General features: G+C 45.3%; 3 protein-coding genes across 5 annotated transcripts; 1 reads left to right on the top strand and 2 right to left on the bottom strand.

Annotated features, from left to right (window-relative positions):
- Positions 1-318: 318 nt before the first annotated feature.
- Positions 319-4,171, bottom strand: SNIP1 (Smad nuclear interacting protein 1). Its single transcript, XM_083810376.1, has 4 exons — positions 3,748-4,171; positions 3,566-3,662; positions 2,621-3,210; positions 319-1,951 (listed from the first exon to the last, which is right to left on the bottom strand). Exons 1-4 carry the CDS (start codon positions 4,041-4,043, stop codon positions 1,687-1,689), a joined length of 1,248 nt encoding a protein of 415 aa, XP_083666502.1. The 5' UTR covers positions 4,044-4,171; the 3' UTR covers positions 319-1,686.
- Positions 4,147-7,927, top strand: DNALI1 (dynein axonemal light intermediate chain 1). 3 transcript variants are annotated; one of them, XM_083810378.1, is made up of 6 exons: positions 4,147-4,283; positions 4,367-4,506; positions 4,601-4,770; positions 5,618-5,760; positions 6,025-6,189; positions 7,576-7,927. In XM_083810378.1, the coding sequence occupies exons 1-6, from the start codon at positions 4,203-4,205 to the stop codon at positions 7,609-7,611; spliced, it is 735 nt and encodes a 244-aa protein (XP_083666504.1). In that variant the 5' UTR covers positions 4,147-4,202; the 3' UTR covers positions 7,612-7,927. The 3 variants fall into 3 exon arrangements, with proteins under 3 accessions (XP_083666504.1, XP_083666505.1, XP_083666503.1); XM_083810379.1 differs by having other exon boundaries at positions 5,582-5,760; positions 6,025-6,066; XM_083810377.1 differs by having other exon boundaries at positions 5,582-5,760.
- Positions 7,928-8,549: 622 nt separating this feature from the next.
- GNL2 (G protein nucleolar 2) lies at positions 8,550-19,556 on the bottom strand. The gene is made up of 16 exons (XM_083810368.1): positions 19,396-19,556; positions 19,188-19,272; positions 17,904-17,998; positions 17,267-17,406; positions 16,141-16,325; positions 15,681-15,747; positions 14,170-14,328; positions 13,495-13,608; positions 12,895-13,023; positions 12,587-12,691; positions 12,325-12,483; positions 11,799-11,906; positions 11,046-11,473; positions 10,329-10,408; positions 9,513-9,607; positions 8,550-8,730 (listed from the first exon to the last, which is right to left on the bottom strand). The coding sequence occupies exons 1-16, from the start codon at positions 19,457-19,459 to the stop codon at positions 8,581-8,583; spliced, it is 2,163 nt and encodes a 720-aa protein (XP_083666494.1). The 5' UTR covers positions 19,460-19,556; the 3' UTR covers positions 8,550-8,580.
- Positions 19,557-19,628: the final 72 nt, after the last annotated feature.

Raw genomic sequence — 19,628 nt, 5'->3', positions numbered from 1 at the left:
GTATTGACCTGGGACCTGTAACTGAGGCAGCTGCAACCTTACCAGTCCTGAGGTAACGCGGCACCATCTATTGAGTCCTGCTTTTACTAAAAGACAATGCTTAAGTAACAAAAAAGTTGCATGAGTTACAACAGGGTGATATTCGTTAATTCTACACTTTCCAACTGCTGAACCACTTTGTTGAACGTCACAGCTGTGGTAATTTATACCTTCAGCATCTCTCTCACCTTTCCAGGCTTGTCAAAACACGTAATGCACCTATTTCAAGGAATATAAAGGAAGAGAGGGACACTAGAATAATCTTATAACTAAAAAGAATTAGGGCTAAATTTACAAATTCTTTATTTAAAAACCCCTAGAGTATATATAAAGGAGATCCTCCTAGTCAAAACTCATTCTGCCTACTGCTTGAAAACCTACACCAATGCCCCATATTTACACCATCAATGCTCTAGCCTGTGTATACAGTATGCAGCCCCTGCATACACCAAGTATATACACCGCACGTAGGAGTAGCATGTGTGACCACAGAACAAACATCCAGGCAAATTAGGAAACAGTGTGGAAAACATTACATTTCTCACATCGTAAAGCAAACCATGGGAAGTCGACATCCAAAAATATGCAAGATGCAAGTACTTGCAGTAAGTAGAATTGGTTTTTCTCTTCCTAAAGTATTGTTTTCATTTACAGGGGGGGGTAGAAGAATATTTTAAACAAATGGCGGTTTAACTTTTTATATATATAAAAAAAAACTTAAATAGTGCAAACTGGTTAAAACGTGCCACCACAGAACAGGTACTATATGTAATACAAACAAAACCAAGAAGTTACTCGCGGGGCAGCGGTGCTGTCGGAGATACAGGCCCTACCTTCAGAACTAGATATTCAACACCCAGTAATAGTTTCAGCATCCTCTGCTGCAACACACGCTGGGCATACACCGACTTGGGCCTCAGCCCTCCCAAATCAAGTTACTGTAACCTAAAATTCTAGGAAGCGCTTCCTTCAGTTTCCATTTACCTTATAATTTCCAGGTAGTAGTCTGGTAAAATGCCCATGGCTGAAAGTTATCGTAATGCAATCTAACTACCCAAAACATACAGATACAAGGGGGGCTTCGCAACACTTCCGCCTTTTTAGTAGGAAGGCTGGTAAATTGTCCTGTCTAGAACTAACCTGGCAAGAAATTTGGCAAACTCTACCAAACGAGACACGTTACAAAGGGTATCGGGTCACCTTCTAACTAAGATTTCAGTTAAGTAGCATTTCCAAAGGGTTATGACAAAACAGGTAATAAAAATAGTTTTAAATAGGCTCGCTGTGTTTTACATCATTTTCTAAAAGAGAAGTCTTTTAACGTTTGCTGAATATTTCCAGCATCACAACATTCACATCCAGGTGCTCTTTTTGCTTGTCAGGGAAAAAACAAACAAACAAACAAACAAAAAAAAAAAAAACAAAAAAAGAAAACACAAAGCTGGATTTCCTGATACGCAGAACTATCAAAGATGAATAATCAGCGAAGTCCCCCAAAATAAAGCATGACAACTGATCAGCAACAGAAGGACTTTAAGGCAGTAAGAGGCATCAGTGCTTTGATGCTCCCATGTTTACATCCCAATGTATGTTCTCTTGGAAAAGTTTCTCTCCCCTGCTCCCGCCCCCCAGTTTCCTCCTCATCTGTTAACTGTCAGACTCTTCCTCCTTCTCCTCCTCCTCATCATCGTCCTTTGTGTTGGCCTCAGATTTATCTGAAGATTCATGGAGGAGGACGTACTCCCTGCTGCTGAACCCGAACTTCAGCACATCCTTCTCTTTCAGTTCATAGTAACGCTGAGGTTCAATCCGCTGGTTGTTGAGGAAAGTGCCGTTGCCAGAGCCGAGGTCAATGATGTACGGCCTGACCCTCCGGCCGACCGTACCGTCGGCACGAGTGTACTCCACAAGCCTAGCGAGACAAAAAAACACCATTCCAGTCAAGGCAGCGAAACAGAAAATTCCCCTACTCCACACGCAGATGGATTTTGGATCACATCGGCCCCAGTGCAGTTAGGTGTTAACTGTACTTCAGAGATCTGAACAAGCAAAATGTGAGAAGTGAGAGACGGGATGAGAACGGGAAAATCCCCGAAACATTCCGACAGCCATCACCTCCCGTAACTTACTGTGATCTACGGCAGTAATTCCTAACACACAACAGATGGCTCTTCCTTAAGAGAGCAGCTCTGTCTTCCAAAGCACGCAACCCCTGCTGCTTCAAAAGGAGCTCAGCAGTCTTTGCTGTGAAAACCCAAATGCAAACCTCTCCTTGAAACGCTTTTACTGCCAATTACACCTGCTACTTATTCCAGCTCAGACGTACGCGCAGTTCTGCGTTTAACCCTGCTGGGTTGTTTGTCTTAGTAAAAGGCTGCTTGTGGTTAAATGAGAGGAATTGCAAATAGTTTTGATTACTGCTAGGATGATGTGCAGCAGTCATAAAAAAAAAAAACAACTTACTACAAACACATACTTCTAAACCATGCGTAGCTACTTATTTTTTTTCCCCATTTATTTTATTTTTCACAAATTACTGAATAACCCCGTTCCACCAGCAGGCAGGCAGAGGAATACCTACCGGTACTGGAACACAGCGTGCTGCTTTGAGCAGGAGGGGTGGTCGATGGGAATATCCGCAATCCTGCGGTGCCTGCCCAGGAGGTAAGCGCTCTGCCTGTGAATGTACATGACCGGGAGGAACTCGTCGTTTTTAAAAGGGTAGAGGCGCCACCGCTTCTTCGGAATCCGAGCCTCGGGGGGCTCGCTGTACTTGATCACAACCCCTCGGAAGGTGTTGGTGTCCTCCAGAAGAGCCCCAGACAGTTCAAAGCTTGGTTTTTCTTTCTTTACAGCAGCTTTATCTTTTGGTTTGTTATCAGACTGCCCGAGTTCTGGATTCTGGTCACCACCGCTCCCTTCGTTGTTTTGCCGGTGCTCTCGCCTCCTCTCGTTATAAAACTCTCTTTCTGCTTGCTGCTCACGCATGTTCTGAGCATCCCTCTCTCGCTCGTGGCCTCGACCTCCAGGTCTTTCACCGGGATTTTTCCTTCTGTCTGCGTGATCTCTGTGTCTGTCTCTGTCACCGCTTCTGTCTCGCCTGTGTTCCTGCTCCGAGGGGTATTTCTGCTTTCGCTCCTCGTTTCCTCTACGAGGATGTTCATCTCGCTCCTGTAAGGAAGAACCTCTTAGGGTGAGGTATTCAGAATTAGAACAAAGACGCAGGAAATGTACTTCGGCAAAGGTGACCGAGGCTGGGCTCACGGGCAGGCAGGAACACTGAGCTACTTACAGCAACACTCGAAGCGCGGAGCGGTAAGACGTTACCCTATGAGACTCTTTTAATTCCCAAGGCATTTTACAAGGATTTGAGGAAGAAAACTGCCGGGCCAGAGGCTGGTTTCCGGACCTCCCCCAGCCGAGCCTCTCAGAAGCCGCAGGAGGAGCCCCACTACGAGCCCCGCGAGCCGAGCCGAGCCGCGGGCAGCGCACAGGACCGTGCCCGTCCGTTAACGCCTCCCTTTACCTGCTTCACCTTCACCGCGCCGTGGTGCGGGCTGCGGCTCCGCCTGCCGCGCGGGGACCTGCTCCGGCGGCCGGCCCGGCTCCGCCGCTTGGGCGACCTTTAAGGCAAGGAGAGGAGGAGCAGTGAGAGGCGGGAACCAGGCCGGGCACAGCGCCGGGCCCGCAGCCACCGCCCGGGCCTACCTGCTGCTGCCCCCGCGGCCTCCCCGCCGCTCGTCGGCCGGCGGCGACTGGCTGCCCCCCCGCGCCGAGCGGGAAGCCGAGCGCCGCGGGCTGCGCTTCTCGACCTTCACCACCACCTCCCCGCACCGCCGCCGCTGCTGCTCGGCCCGGTGTTGCCGCTGCTCGCCCCGCCGCCGCTGCTCCGCCGCCTCCTCCATGGCCGCCGCCGCCGGCCGCCACCGCCGGAAGTGGGCGCCGCTTCCGGCCCTGCCCCGGAGTGCTTCCGCCGGGGCGTCCGGTTGCTCCGCGCGGCGCATGCGCTTTAGGGAAAAGCGAGGGGCGGAGTCTCCATAGCAACAACGGCGCCAACAGGGCGGTAGCGCTGTCGCCGTAGCAACAGCGCCACCCCTCCCATAGCAACAGCGCCGCCTCCATAGCAACAAGGGCGCCGCCGCCACGGCAAGAAGGGCGCCGCCATGATCCCGCCGCCGGACTCGCTGCTGCGCTACGAGCCGCCGGTGCTGGTCAGCCGCCGCGCCGAGAAGCGCTCCCCGGAGGTGAGCGGGGCCCGGGGGCACGGCCGGGGCCTGCCCGAGGCCTGTCCCGGCCCCACGTTGCTCTCTCCCGCACTCCCCCGCAGGCCCGCCCGCTGAAGGGGACCCCGCAGCCGCCGTCGCAGCCCGGCCCCGTCCCGCAGCCCCGTCCCCGGCCCGCTGCCGCCGCGGCCGCCGCCGAGTGCAGGCAGCCCCAGGAGCTGCTGAACGCCATCCTGCCGCCGCGGTGAGACCCTGGGGGGGGGAGCCGCCGAGAGGGCCCAGGTGGGCCTCCCGGCGGTCCCCATCCATCACCGCCCTCCCCGTGCTTTTGGGTGCAGGGAGTGGGAGGAGGACAAGAAGCTGTGGGTGCAGCAGGTGTCCAGCGTGCCCAGCACCCGCCTGGACGTCGTGCACCTCCAGGAGCAGCTGGACCTGAGGCTGCAGCAGCGGCAGGCGCGGGAGACCGGCATCTGCCCCGTGCGCAGGGAGCTCTACTCGCAGTGCTTCGGTCAGTACCAGCAGTCACAAAAACACCGCTCCTCTGCCTCAGTCCTTGTCTGCCTCACTGCTGCTCTTTCCACGTTTCGCACAGCCTTGAACCCCACAAGAAGGGATACAAGGCCAGGGTTGCCTTTCCAGCAGCCACACTACACCTGCCTTCCCTGCATCAGTGGCCTGCAGCTCAGACTGTGTGAATGTAACACTTACCTACCCACGCTGGGAGCTGTTAGACATGTAGCATTTTAAGTGTCCCATTATCCACAAAGCTGCCACAAAAATGACATGTTGTGACAGTAATCTTATGTATATGTAAAAGATACAAAGTAACTTAATCTTGGTTTAGTTGTTCATCACCCGAATAGTTAATTTAAACTAACCTAAAACACAGCTTAATTCTTAAATACTCTTATATCCTCTGCAAAAGTGTTAAATTCCCTTACTTCTCTGATCTTCCCAAATGCAAGAGACTGCTGTTTGAGCAGAATTCTTCTGCAGGCTCTTGCCTCTTCTGACAACTGCATAAAATCATTAGAAGTTTTAAGGGTTTTGCTGTTATGCTTTCCCTGGGACAGAAACACTGTTGTTACCAGAGTTTCTATACAGCACACTGCTGCATGTTAATGGATTTATTTGATAGCACTTCATGCTGTAGTTGTAAAGTAACAAAACCGAAATTACGACCATCTCCCGTAAACCAATGTTGCTCTCGTAGTGCAAAGAACAGGTAAAAACCAAGAACTTCTAGACCCTGTGCATCTCCAGCATTCCCAGATAAATGTCAGGAAGTTACTCAATATTTTTGTACCTTTTCTTTAAAGATGAATTGATCCGTGAAATTACAATTAACTGTGCAGAGCGAGGACTATTGCTGCTTCGAGTCAGGGATGAAATCCAAATGACAATTGCTGCTTACCAGACGCTGTATGAGAGCAGCACTGCGTTCGGCATGCGGAAGGCGCTGCAAGCTGAGCAAGGCAAACAAGACATGGAAAAGAGAGTAAGTCGGTCTGTTAAACCAATAATAGTTTTCTACATGTGATATGGCATAAGAATTAGTTTTATATAAAAATCAATTATTTCTGCTTCCACTGGGTGGCAGTAAAGATCATCAAAATAACTGTCTTGCTGCTTTTAGTTGCATTTCATAAGCTATTATACCTGTAGCATTTTAAAGACTGTACAACATAGTGTAAAATTGAGAAATCAAATAAAAATTGACTGTTAACAATCAAAACTTGAGAGATCTGTACTATTTTCTAAGATTGCAGAGCTAGAAGAGGAAAAGCAGGAGCTGGAAAGGCAGGTGAGCGAACAGAAAGCTAAATGTGAGGCTATTGAAAAGCGTGAAAACGAAAGGCGGCAGATAGAGGAAAAGAAACACACTGAAGAGGTTCAGTTCCTGAAGCGAACGAATCAACAGCTGAAGGTTAGCACAGAAATGCAATTCTAAATAGCAATGGTAAACTTTGGCATTTTTAATTAGAAAGATGAAAAACTTTCTCCTTCCCGTTTATAGTAGTTACATTTATGATGCGCTTGTATTAATGTCCCACTTTCTTTAAATTCTCGAGGAAGTGGGAAGATAGCAAGGATTTATTGTACTTGTGCCTTCTTAATGGAACTATTTGGCAGCAGAGTTGAAGTGTGGTGGCAGCGCCATCACATTTTCTTGGAACTTCCTATCTCCATCTAAGATAACAGAGCTATAGACAATGCAAAAGAAAACCTAGGAAGGGCAAGCACATATTGCTGACTGGATTTCTAGGCCTCTAAATGTCTGTTACGTCACATCTGAAGTGTAGCTACTATATTATAAGTAAAAGCACTCTTCTGTTCACTTCTTGCTTGCTAACAGGCTCTCATGGAAAACACTGAAGCGATTTGTCCTATGGTGATTTGACTGGATCACTGAAATTGTTTTGGATCTGACAGGAGTAATTTTGTGCATGCTACTTTAATGAAAGGAGAGGTTCTGTTAATTACTTTGCTTTTGGAAGGAATCATAAACAACTGTAAACTTCTCTGGCTAGAGCTAAAATACTTCCTTTACACCCAGCTGCTTTCCTTATCTCCACTATTCCTAGTTTTCCTTTCTAAACCATTAACATCCTCAGGCCATCTTGAAGTATTTTAGGGCACGACATAGAGTAACTGTTAGAGCAAATGCGTGCTGCCACCGGACCCATGTTTCTTCCTTTAAGTACAAGTATTTTAACAGCTGTGTATATACCACCGTTGTAGTTTATTTTTATGGCAGCTCTAGGAAGAGGACAACCTAGGAGTCCTGGAAGCTTCACACACTACACGCTCCCCAAGCACGGGTAGCACTCTGATCAATCTCTTTAACTGGGCGTCAAGTTGTCTCAGCAACTGAAAAACTTGCTGTTCCCAGCTACTTTTGTCCCAGAGTCAGTTTGTGTTCCAAACCCTAGAGAGCCAAATATTTAATTTAGCTAACATAGTCCAGCCTGAAATCAGAGAATTCAGACCACTGTTTCAACAGCTTTTATTTAATTTCCTCTTCAATGCTTTACATTATAAAATGAGCCTTTCATTGTATGGAACCAAGGCCAGCTCTTTTCTTCTCAGAATGCAAAAAGTGTGTATGCCAAGAATGAAAAGCTAATTTATAAAACATGTAGTAAGGAATGGAATAGCTAGGGAAAAACCCTGGCCTGTTCCTCTTGAAGTATTGCAGCATCCCTCAGCTCCTCGCTTTGAATATCTAACAGACAATTTATCACTTTTCATCAACGTGGGTTTATTTTTTAGATTGAATCTAATTTGACTTACTGTCTCATTTGTTTTTCAGGCTCAACTTGAAAGCATCATTGCACCGAATAAGTAGATTTTTTTTTGGTGCCCTCCAGGCAGTGCTCAAAAGAGCTGTCAGAGCAAGAAGTTTGCAATTAGTGACAAAGATCTGTCTTCAAAAAAACAATACTGAATTTTCACTTACCGGTAACTGAAGGCGGTGTAATTGTATTATTTGTCCCTTTTTCTCTTGAAGAGTTGAAATTCAAAAGCTCCACTAGTTACTGTACGCTCTTTCAGTGCCATCTCAGCATGTAGCTCCTTGAATAGTGAACATGTCTGAGACTTGCTTGTTGGTAATATGCTAATGACCTTCAAAGCAATAAACTAATAAATGCTTTTACAAACAAGCATCTCTGATGTTATCATTCTGAAAATGTAGAAAATTTTGAAATCATATATGAAGTGTCTACAACTACTGTGTCACATTCATTATTAATCAATTTTTAGATATCTCCTGGTGTTTTGGTGGGTATTTCCCTGAGTATGTGTAAGTTGGTGTTAACTGTACATCAAAATCCGTTTTCAGAAGTGGTGTAACCTAGGACGAACAATACCCAAGCTTTCCAAATGCTTATTTCTAATGAAACAAAGAGGTACAATGCCGTTCTAAGCACCACTACTCAGTGAAAGCAAACGAAAACTGGAGTTGAGGTACCTGTATAACTCGTTGGTTATATATAGTAAGCAGACATAGGAAAAACTTCACTGTAGTCATTTGAACAGCACTGTAAAAGCTAGCTTCCAGAAAAGGAAAATCTGAAGAGTGTTTCAGGATGTGTTTTGAAAATGCAATGTTTACTGGCCTTAGATGGTGATGTGGAAACACCACGATCTCCAGTTGCATAAAGAACTTTCAGATGATGCAGAAAAAGAGCGAGATGTTACTCCTGGGAACAAGACAGACAAGGCAAAGAGCTTTGACTAGGAACTGCAAGTTTTATATTAAAAAAAGGCACTGCATACTAGAGCTGTTTTATGTAAAATTTAATAGAATAAGCAGTTATTGCTTATGTTTATATTTTTTGTGCTTTGATCTTTGTGCCTCCAAGCCAGTTTTTTTCTTGTTCTTATTCTTATTTTTCACGTTGTGGGTTTCATAATACCGGACTCCGACTTTCTTGGAGCGCTGCTGCCTCTCAGCTCGTCTCCTCTGTAAATACACACAAAACATATTAGCAAGTCCACAGTATCCATAGCCTCAATTTGTTTGCATTCTTTCAAATGGTGTTTGCTTTGTATTCCAATACCTTAAGTGAAATAAATAACTTAATAGGAAACATTACTGATGTGCACGGTCACGTTAGAGAACTTTAACAGAAGATGTGACCAAACACACATGAATAGAATTCAGTCTTCCATTCCCCTTTGACAGTCCTAGCAGTGCTCTAAAAACCCCCTTGCTGTACAAGATTTGCTTACAAATCCTATTTAAAGTCCTACAAACAGTCTCTCTCTCTTAGTATTTAAGTTACACTGGAAGAATTGTTCAGACTTGATTAACAAGAAAAGGAAACAGCAGCGGCATTTCCCTTTGAAAACAGAACTGCCAATGACTTTTTGCCCATCTAGGTCCTCATTTTCGCACCTCAGCATTTAGATCCCTCCTCTCTTACCAGCACCAGTAGGCAAGCTAACACTGAAAGCAGAACAGTTCTCTACAAAGGATTCTCCCTTTCAACACTCTTTCTGTCACTGTCACCAGCTTGTCCCTCCTAGGGGCCCATGCTCAGCTGGAACACTATTGTCACATCTTGTGTCAGCAGCAGGTCACCGTCTTCACATTCCCCCCGCCTCACCTACAGGCCTTGCACTCTCTTCCTGCTAATAGCGCCAGGTCTCAAACCTCTTACATTGATACTGAGCAAGCTAAGTAGGAAAAAAGCCAGCTCTATTACTCCGCCTGTCTGTTATACTACAGGGGATCTCACTCACTTCTTTGGATGTAAGTTTCTTGCAAGGCTCTTCAGCCAAATGGTCATCGTCATCTTCCTCTTCTGCTTTCCTTTTTCTTTTATTCTCCGTGCTGCCTGCAAACAGCAATGATCACGTACTCAAGCATCTTCCAAAACACCCATCTGCTCGCAGAACTTAAGGCTGGAGTCACTGCACCATCTACTTTGGCAAAGCAATCCTTTGGTCATGCTTTAACAGTTTTTACTAAAAACCCATGCATGTCCCTTACCAGAAAATCACTCCCTGTTATGGTGAAAAACCACTCTTGATAAGCAGATTGCTTGAAGCAACATGTAAGTCTAGAAATATTTCACAGCCTTGTCAGAATAAGGTTCTCCCACATTATTTTGCCTTTAATCAAACTTGCTTTGGAAACTGAAGACACAGACTCTCAAAAGCGACCGCAGTAAAACCTATAGCCTGAAGTAGCTCTGTGCTTTTACAGTGTCATAAAACACTTCCATCCCCGCCTGTGTAATGCTGTACCATGTGGAACGGATGTTGCTCAGACTGAAATCTGCCCGCAGCAGCACCCTGCTCTGAACACAACATTTGTCTTCGCTTTATCTTCATTCACTAGTAGAGGACATGTTACTACACAGACCATCCAGCCCTACAGAAAAGCTAAAGCAAGGTCATGAGGCAGCCCTTACGTTCGCTATGGAAAGATTTAAATAAGTTAAGGGAAAGAAGAACTTGCGGTCAGGAACTAATGAACACTCTCCCCTTATCTCCCCCCTCTTGCTTAGTGGATTTCCAAATGTGGATTAGGAACATCCACTAATCTTGTTTTACCTCTGTCTTCATTTTCTTTGGGTTCTTCACACTTCTGCATTGATTTTGCAAACACTTTTTCACTCAGCTGCTTAGGGATTCTACAAGAGATAAAACAGGGAATAGAAGACTGTCATAATACAAGATGTAGCCACCCGCAAGGAGTGATCAATCTCCAGCACGTCCCAGTGGTCTGACATCAGCAAAGCCACAGTCTTCACATGGAAGAGAGATTCCAATAGTCTTATCTCTGGGGTTACTGGACTTGTGCTTGGCACAAAGGGACAAAAATTAACACTGACATCTTCGTCCTCAAGAAGCTGGTAGATGAGCTCTGCTAAAACTGGGCCTGCTGTATGAGCTAGGATACTCTCGTACATACACAGAGACCCGATTAGCATATTCAGGTAGGACATCAGCCTTGGTATTGCTCAAGAAAGAGCTGAACATTAAGGAGAGATCGAAGAAAGAAATATTGCTACCCAGAATATCCACAGGTTTCTAAACCATACTGTAAGAGGCAACTTCCCAAAAGTGAGAACATTTCTAGTTATGATGGCCAACAGGACTTGGAATATTCTTTCAAAAACAAACTGCTGCTCAGCCAAATTTCAAGTATTTATGACTAAACTAGAGAAGCCATGGCAACAAGTCAAAAATGGAGTGAAACTGCAGCAGAAACACATTAACCCTCTTGTCCCCCTGTGAAAATACACGAATCGCTGAGCATTCAGATACCTTATTGCTGAGAATCTCTTGGCTTTGGCTCTATCCAGAAATTTCTTGCATTTTGCAATCTTCTCCTCCAAAGCCTTAAGAACTGACTTAGAGCTCTCCCTGGCACCTTGTGCAGCCACCTGTGATTCATTCTCTACCAAATCTTGATGTTGCTCATTTTCTTCTTCCTCCTCCTCTGCAGGAGAATCACTGTCTGTTTCATCAAAGCCTGGCACATCTACAGGAACCAGGTCTTCTTCTGAGAACTGCGGTGCCACATTAATCCTCCCAAAGTTTTGCCGAACGTGTGACATGAGTTGCTTAATTTCATTGTCTGTATTATTCTTCTCTTCTACTGGCTCCACACTTGATGCTGCCAACTCAGAGATTTCCGGCTTGTCATTATCTTGGCTTGATGTCATCGCTCCTTCTCCTTCCGACGCAGGAGGCTACAAGAAAGGGTGTAACAGATAAAATAACATTATCCACAGAGTCAGTCTGTCCAAATGATCTCTTTGGAAGAAACCTAAGACAATTAATTACTGGCATTTCTGCTAGTAGATGATTGCAAAACAGCTCAGACAGTTCTGTGGAAGAGCACTGCCACCTCATCCTCTCCACGTACTTACCAACTTTAATTGAGTGCCACTTTAATCACTAGTCAGAGCCCAAAGACATGCCCTGCCCAAGGTACTCCAGGAAAAGCACCAGTGAATACCATTAGGAAAACTGAGTAATATGCAAGAAGAAAAGGCACGAGCGTCACATCCTCACCTGGGGACCTGTTTCTGCATTTGGTGGCTTCACAAAGAATGGAATTCTGCCCCTCTGCCAGTCATTGAGAACCATCTTGCTGACTGTTTGCACATCAGGCTCACCACCCTGAAAGAATCCAGTAACAGTTTCTGTCCACGTCTGCAGGGCATACCACCTTTATATTACCTTTGCAAATGAAACATTCCTATTTCCCAGGTTCAGTGCAGAAACTGACCCACACACTCTTCCAACCTGCAAATGCAGGAAGATCGCAGAATCCTAAAATCATTAAGGTTGGAAAAGCCCTCCAAGATTACTTGGTACAACCACCCCCTACCGCCACCATCACCCACTAACCATGCCCCTAAGCCCCACGTCCAACCTCTCCTTGAACACCCCCAGGGATGGTGACTCCACCACCTCCCTGGGCAACCCGTCCCAACGCCTGACCGCTCTTTCTGAGAAGAAATGTCTCCTCATTTCCAGCCTGAACCTCCCCTGGCACAACTTGAGGCCATTCTCTCTCGTCCTAAAGTTGTCACACCTTTAGCAGTTTTCCAGTCCTAGCAGCAAGCTTCTCGAGAAAGTCTTCCGCATCTTTCCAGGAATCAATTTTGTACGTCTTTCTGATGTACTCTGGTTTGGCCCTTTCCAGCACCGCACTAATATGATCTTCAGGGCTTTTAATCTTTTCAACTTGAACCTGAAAATGAATGTCAGAGTATCAACCCTCTGGAAAGTGTGCATTCACTTATTTCAACCCACCACACAGCGAGAATTTTCCAGCGTTTAGCACAGATACATACCACTCCCTTCAGCACAATGTCTGTTTCTGAGTCTCCAGATGGATAAACTACACCTGGGCAGTCTATGAGAAAAATCCTCCTCATCAGGGTAATGTATTGCCACACCTGAAAAAGATCGGCAGTCATCTGTGTTACCTCCTTCCATGAACAGCCCTTTGTTCTGCTTTTAAATAGACAGTTCTAAACTATAGGAGTCATCTTAGAAACTTGGTATTAGCACACAGAAACAAAATTTAACTTGGCATTCTTGTTAGATAGCCAAGAAATTTTGCACCTTGCGCCTCTTTAATGCAGGAATCTCTTCCTACCTTAGTTTCACCTGCAATAGGAGCCACATTGCAGACCTTCTTAGACCGTAACGTATTGATCACTGAGCTTTTGCCAACGTTGGGATAACCAATGAAACCCACGCTGATCTGTTTCTTGTCAGAGTGTAACTGTAAAGAAACAACATTTCTTTTAATACTTAAAGCAAATAACAAGCAGCAGCTGGGGACAGCATATAGCACTAATCTCAAGACAAGAAAAACCATCTTTCTTGGGAAAATGAAGACACTTAAAATGAGAATATCTTAACAGATTATCCATAGATGCATGATGTTAACAAGCCTGAAACATGTTCCCTTCTTCTACACATTCAAGTCAGAGTATCAATGGAATACTCTGTCTACAAGAAACTGAGGCCAAACAGTGACAGTTAAACCAACTCTTTGGGATCTCCTCAGTTTGATGTACATTTAGAACATGTTTGAAGGAGTATTTTCCATTTGCTCACCACAGAATGATGGCCACAAGAAAGCGTATTGAACCTCAAACACTAAAAATCCCACACTAAACGGGCATTCCCCACCCTCCTCCCCCCCAACAAAAACAAATCCCCAGTACAAAGCCCCCAGATTGTTCTGTACCTTTCCAAACTGCCTTAAAAGCTGTATGAAGGCACCTTTGCCAAAAGGGTTTGTGAGGCTGGCATGAAAAGCAAGTGTTGGATACTCCTGGGAAAGGACAGCAACCCAGCGCTTCTGAAAAGGAAAATACTGCTCAGTTAGGGATTCTGTGCTGCAGAGGCAGTGAAACAATCTGCTTATGAGAAGAACACAGCATCTTCGCTTGGGTCACAAATGCAGCTGTCTACGAAAATTGCTTTGTAAGAACCTTTGAAGCATTTCACCAACCCAATAGCTAAAAGCACTGGCTATTGTTTTTATAAAAAGACAATTTCCCAAAAACGCCTTCACTGCTAGCTAAAACTAATTAGTTTAACAATGTAAAACAGACCAGCTGTGGTGGATATGGATCTTAAGCGGACTAACATTTAGCACACTCTGGAGATATCAGCTGAACTGTTAAATCCAGACAGAGGAAGTAGAGAATTTGTGGCTGGTGACTGTTGCTCAACTGAGCCAAACTTGGACGGGTTTAAATGGTAATTGTTACTTTTATAGCAAACAAGCAGAGAGTTCCCATTATCCCAGTTACATTACGCCCTTTGAGACCAGCCTGAGGACTGGTAACAGAATTAAAGCTGAGGCTACAAAAGGAACAAAGAAGGTCCAGAGCACAACAGGCAGGACCGTACTTACAGTAGCCCAGGTAGGAACAAGATCACATTTGTTCAGGACAAAAATGAGATGTTTCCAGTGTTTCTCTTTTTTCAGGAAAGATTCCACATGAGGGGAGCGAGTGCCCATGGGGTCTCTGGCATCAAGAACTTGAACAACAACATCTGATGAGTCTATCACCTGGAAAAAAAATCATGCAGAAGGAAAGGGTTAGACATAAACCTCCAAAATGAATGTTAGTAATTTTATAATCTGCGTCATTAATTTAAAAACCTTGTATCCTTCATGAACAATTGTTACTTTCCTGTGACAGAACCTCAGACTAATACCCATTGATCCTCCACTCTCTCTTCCCATACTCCCCTCCAAATTCAGGCTGGACAGCCCTGTAGCTTTTATGCACTATAGCTCCCTACGCACTAGAAAGATGTTTGCGGCACTTGGAAAAGTAAACACTGCAACCAAACGGGAAAATGAATTGCTTTAGCAGACAGAAACAATGTTCTCCATCCATTCTGCAGCAATTCAATTCCACCGTTTCATAAAGGATTGGTGTATAAAAAGTGTTTTCTGGATCAATATGAAACACAACCAAGTAGGAACCTGCTGTTAGTCCACTAAGCATCTACAGCAGGGAGCTGTCAGTTTATGACTTGCTTCAAGCCAAGTGAATTTGTTTCACAGCTATTTCCTGGATTTTTGGCAGCACCTTACTGAAATCTGTTTTGCTCTATCATTCCCGCTGCTTTTAGATCTAAGTGAGAAAGTTTTAAGCTACATTCAGAAGTTCAGAACAAGAAGTCAAGCAATTTCACACTTAACAGTCACTGAGAGCACAAAGTGCTCTTACAACCCTAACTCATTCTCAGCTCCACTCCTCTAGCAGTCAAGGTGACTCACTGCAACATGAACGGCAGAGCACTCCAAAGAAGACCCTATCAACATGCCAGATGTTTTCAGTCTAATGAAACATAAGGGCATCTGACTGCTTTATTTGTGGTAAAGCCCCAGGAATCCAAGCGAAGCTTACACCTTTGGCTCTGCCAGTCCATCTTTAGATCATGTACTTCACAGATGTTTGTCCCACTGGGACAAGAGCTCAAGGATCAAGCTCAGTCAAGCACAGATGTGAAAATGAAACTCTACTCTCTTCTACAGCTGTTTTTTTTCTGTTCCAGTTGATGTACTGGATCAGTACCAGACCGATGTCAGAAAAGGGTGTATGGTGTCAAGTCACTCAGTACAGTTAGGTTAACAGGAAAATGAGGAGGCAAATTACATACTCAGGACATCTCCGCATGAACGAAGACAGTCTTAACTAAGAAACTAAGAAACTGTCTTAACTAAGAAACTTCACAGCAAATTCAGTTGTCATCAAAGCTTCCCTAACATGGCAAGATCTATAAATGAAGGGTTTTCAGAGCTTTTCTGATTACTGCTGTACAAGATTTCCAATGCTGTGCTGAAGCACTGGCCTTTGAAAAGACTGAAAGACAGAAAAAAAACTGCTGCAAATTATAAATGTTACTGACCTTGTAAAGCTCACCCCAGATTCTTTTGGACTGTCCTTTCTTATATATATCCTCTTGTGCTTCATCCCTGGAAGCAGATTACCACAGACATCAGCAACCACAATAACACGGTTATAGTGCTCTCTCCTCTACAGCCATTTGGCTGTTTACAGACAAAAAAGGAGAGGAGGCCCAGCCCCCTGTTTAACCCAAAAACTGAGTTTGCAGATTTTCAGACATGCAACAGGAAATTAATTATGAATGAATACAGAAGGGTCCCACGGGAGCAATAGTTCAGTTAAATATACTGGGACAAAACAGAACTAAAACAAGTCCCAGCCAAATTCAACTGATTTCACTTTGCTTACTCATCAGACAGTAGCAGCACTGATGGAAGAACTAGATGCACTTTTTTTTTTTTTTTAAATAAAGCTGACTTTCAAGGTATGTAAACAAAGAATAATTTCTCCTTTCCATTTACCTTACACCGGTGTCTTCTGTGACCAGGTCCCGGTCCTTGCCCTGATCGTAAGATTCCGATGAGGCCTCAGCATTCTCCAGCAGGGACTGCACATCGCTTGCAGAGAGATTTGGCCTTTTTCTTTGTGCTTTGGGGCCAAATGTTGTTTCAAACGTTTCTGTGTCAAGAATGTGAACTCTGGAGGTCTAAGGAAAGATGGGTTGGTAAAATGAAAACAAAACCAAAAACTGTTTTCCATCTCTCGTGACACGCAGCGTACAAGGCCTTAGTTCAATGCAACTCTGCAACCTGTGACAAGATTTACAGGCACTTCCCTAACAATGTTTGAGTTTTGCAGCTTAATCTCTGAGAAACATAAGAGTGGATATTTAATAAGCAACAAAACACACTGCACTTGCCAAAGAACTATGCTTCGGTTCTCTCTGCATAAATGATGTCAAAAGTAATTAAGGCTACAATGATAAAAATTTAGCTGCTATCTTTGATCATTTCTTATTTTTCTAACAAGTGCACAGATCTCGCCAAATTCACAGATTTTTGTCAGGGACAATTACAGTCAAAATCATAGATTTTAAAGCCTGTAGTGAATGCCAACTTTTATTGGAACAGCACACAACTCAGAGCTGAAAGAAGTCATTTGTTTTTATAACGCACATTTTAGTTTGCGGTAACCTTTTCTTCAATTTAGGAAACATTTTTATGACACAAACCTGGCAGATTTCCACACGAAAAAATACCCAACAATAATCCAAAATAATATTGCAGACTTTAGGAAAGAAGCCTGGTAATAACTAAAATTATGTACTTGAAACTTGATTCTACTTGAAAAGGCGGCTGCATGCGCAAGAATGTCTGGTTCAAGATAAAAAGCACATATTTGAGCTCAAAGTCATGGCACAAGAGCGTGCTGGCAGCATGATGCATCCTCAAAAAAAAAGTCTATCTTTCACATGAGGAATTAGAAGCATTACAGCGGTATGTTTTCAAAAACATCCCTCCCCCAGTCATCTGCCCTAATTCCTTCCGATGCTCCTACAAACGCATCAGATCTCCCACAGGTAAATAATATTCACGACATCTGTGCACACAGCCCAGCCTTCATAAGGTGCAGAGGAACGATACCTACGTGAGGTTTAATCCGGTCGTGGAAAAGGGACATCGGTAGCTTGGTTTGCTTCATCACCACTCTGTACGGATCTTTCATGACTGTTTCCATTTCCTCTTGAAATTTCTGTAGGGATGATTGCTTGATCACACGAGTATTTCCTGCAGGTGAAAATCAAGGTTCCCCACGTTAACCGCTTCATAGACACAGGGAATATTAATAAAATATTAACACTCCATCTGGAATCAAAATACTAGTGACAAGAAATAGGAGACTTTACTTGAGACAACCCCAACATTTGGCATATATAAGCCAATCCCTTTCTTTTCCATAATTTAAAGAAACTTTTACAAGTATCCCTAGGATACTTAACACATCCAAGCTACGATGTAGGTACACATGGATAAATCCCACAAAATAACCAAAGGAGACAAAAACCCACGCTTGTCAGCAGTGTATGGGAAGCAAACACCCCAAGTACAGGTACGGGCAAGGTGTGAGCCAATGCCCTTGCCTACAGCAGCAGTTTTTTTGCCCGCCTTTCCAGTATCTGTCCCACACAGCACTGAGATGACAATTCCTAAATACTCACACTCTAAAAACACAAAGTCCAACAGCTTCTGAGCCTGTTGAGTCTGAAAGAAAAAAACAAACTTACCAAACCATTTAATATTTGGTTCCACTCTTGCAACTGTGCCTGGTGCCACTGTTGACTGATACTGCAGGGGTTTAATCACTTTGCCACGTTTGTTTCTAAGTGAAAAATGAGAATGCACGTAAATTCACAATGAAGCATACACCCCTCTAGCACTTTTGTTTACTAGAGTAAAGTGCATCCATAAAATCCAGAAAGACCCTTCCTTTCGAACTGGTACCCCGGGTAGCTTGACATCAGACTAGAAGGTTCCCCTGTCGCTGCAGTTCAAAGGCCACAAACGACCCTGTCCTAATATTTTTCTGTGTCAAACCACACGGCAATGTCTCTGAAAAACACCTCGCTAAGAGTTTCTGTAATTTGAACTCTGTACTTTTCCACAAGAGTACAAGTAACTACACGCATTTATAAGATTGGCCTGGGGACAAGTTAAGAACAAGGGATAAAAGTTAGCATGCGATACGCAGAGCAAAATAGAATGCCAATTCCCTACAAAACATCTCAAAACTCCTCGTTCTCACTCCAGCTTGACTGAACTCTTCATGAAGGCTGCACATGAATGCCATACTGGGGTGCAAAAAGCACTGAAGTACGATTTCCTAACAAAAAACACTTTCTTCTCTTGTGCTCGCATGCGATTTTCTAATCAGCTGAACCCATCAGCTTGCACTGAACGCTGATCATAAGATAAAGCTCCCCATTGAAACCTGGCTTAAGTTGAGTAGTTTTTAAAATACGTACTCCCCAGTCCTCTCTCAAAACAAGGAGGAATCTGGCAAAACAAGACAAAGCTGCTAATCTGAACCAGAACCTTAAGTAACCCCGACGGCATCCACAGCATGGCAGAGGCGTGTGTTTATAAGGTGGGACTGCGTTGCAGCCACAGGTTCTCACGTAGAGGGAAGGAATCTCTTAGGAAGAGAGCCTTGGGGCCTTCAGGCTCCTCAGATGTTCTGAGGTGAGCTTTTGAGTTGGACGTGATGGAAATCTGGGCATTTTGGGGCTCGTGACATTCCAGCACGATCATATCAGCTGCTCCACGCCACGTGTTTTCCAGCTGAGCCGCGCTCCCTGATAGCATCGCTGGCCTGGTGGGACCTCGAGATAAAGCCTCCCAGCTCCTGACACGGAGCAAAGGAGGGGCTCTGCTCCAACCGGCGGGCCCTCCGTCACCAGACGAGGCACCAGCACCTCTCCGCACAGCTCCCGGCCCGCACCACCTGACAGCGGGGCCCGGCGGCTCAGCGCCACGCACCGGTAGCACCGATATGACCGGGCCCTGCTCACCTCCGCTCCTTCTGCCGGTACATGTTGAGGCGCCGGATGGTGGCTCGGTCCCGCATGTTGTTGCCTCCCGCGCCAGCAACGCGATCTGGGGAGAGAAGGCAGCGTTAGGCCCGGCCCGGCCCGGCCCGGTATAGTAGGGTAAGGCCGGGCCCGTCCCGGTAAGGCCCGTCCCGTCCCGGTAAGGCCCTGCCCACGTCCCCAGACGTACCGGGGTTGGTGCTGGCGCGGGAGGGGTTGATGGTGCTGCGGCCCTTGTACCGTGGCTTCACCATGGCGCCGCCGTGCCGGGGCCGCTCTCGCCGCCCGCTCCTCCACACGCACCGGGCCGGAAGAGCAGCCACAACCACTTCCGGCGTGAGGGGGGCAGCGGCGTGACGTCATTCCGCCGGATCCAGCTCCCTACTGCGCAGGCGCCTGCACGTTGCCTTGACAACCACTCGC

This window comes from Anser anser (assembly GCF_964211835.1).
Source record: "Anser anser genome assembly, chromosome: 24".
Taxonomy (NCBI): Eukaryota; Metazoa; Chordata; class Aves; order Anseriformes; family Anatidae; genus Anser; species Anser anser.
The sequence above is the reverse complement of the archived record's forward strand: the minus strand, read 5'-3'. Positions and strand labels throughout refer to the sequence as shown.

Coding starts and splice junctions, on each gene's coding strand:
- DNALI1 (XM_083810377.1), top strand. CDS start 4,203: ATGATCCCGCCGCCGGACTCGCTGCTGCGCTACGAGCCGCCGGTGCTG. Junction 5,761..6,024: donor AACAAGACATGGAAAAGAGA/GTAAGTCGGTCT, acceptor CTATTTTCTAAG/ATTGCAGAGCTAGAAGAGGA. Junction 6,190..7,575: donor GAACGAATCAACAGCTGAAG/GTTAGCACAGAA, acceptor TTTGTTTTTCAG/GCTCAACTTGAAAGCATCAT.
- GNL2 (XM_083810368.1), bottom strand. CDS start 19,459: ATGGTGAAGCCACGGTACAAGGGCCGCAGCACCATCAACCCCTCCCGC. Junction 12,484..12,586: donor ACATTGTGCTGAAGGGAGTG/GTATGTATCTGT, acceptor ATTCATTTTCAG/GTTCAAGTTGAAAAGATTAA. Junction 11,474..11,798: donor ATGCAGAAACAGGTCCCCAG/GTGAGGATGTGA, acceptor CCTTTCTTGTAG/CCTCCTGCGTCGGAAGGAGA.
- SNIP1 (XM_083810376.1), bottom strand. CDS start 4,043: ATGCGCCGCGCGGAGCAACCGGACGCCCCGGCGGAAGCACTCCGGGGC. Junction 3,663..3,747: donor GGCCGCGGGGGCAGCAGCAG/GTAGGCCCGGGC, acceptor CTTGCCTTAAAG/GTCGCCCAAGCGGCGGAGCC. Junction 1,952..2,620: donor CACGCTGTGTTCCAGTACCG/GTAGGTATTCCT, acceptor TTGTCTCGCTAG/GCTTGTGGAGTACACTCGTG.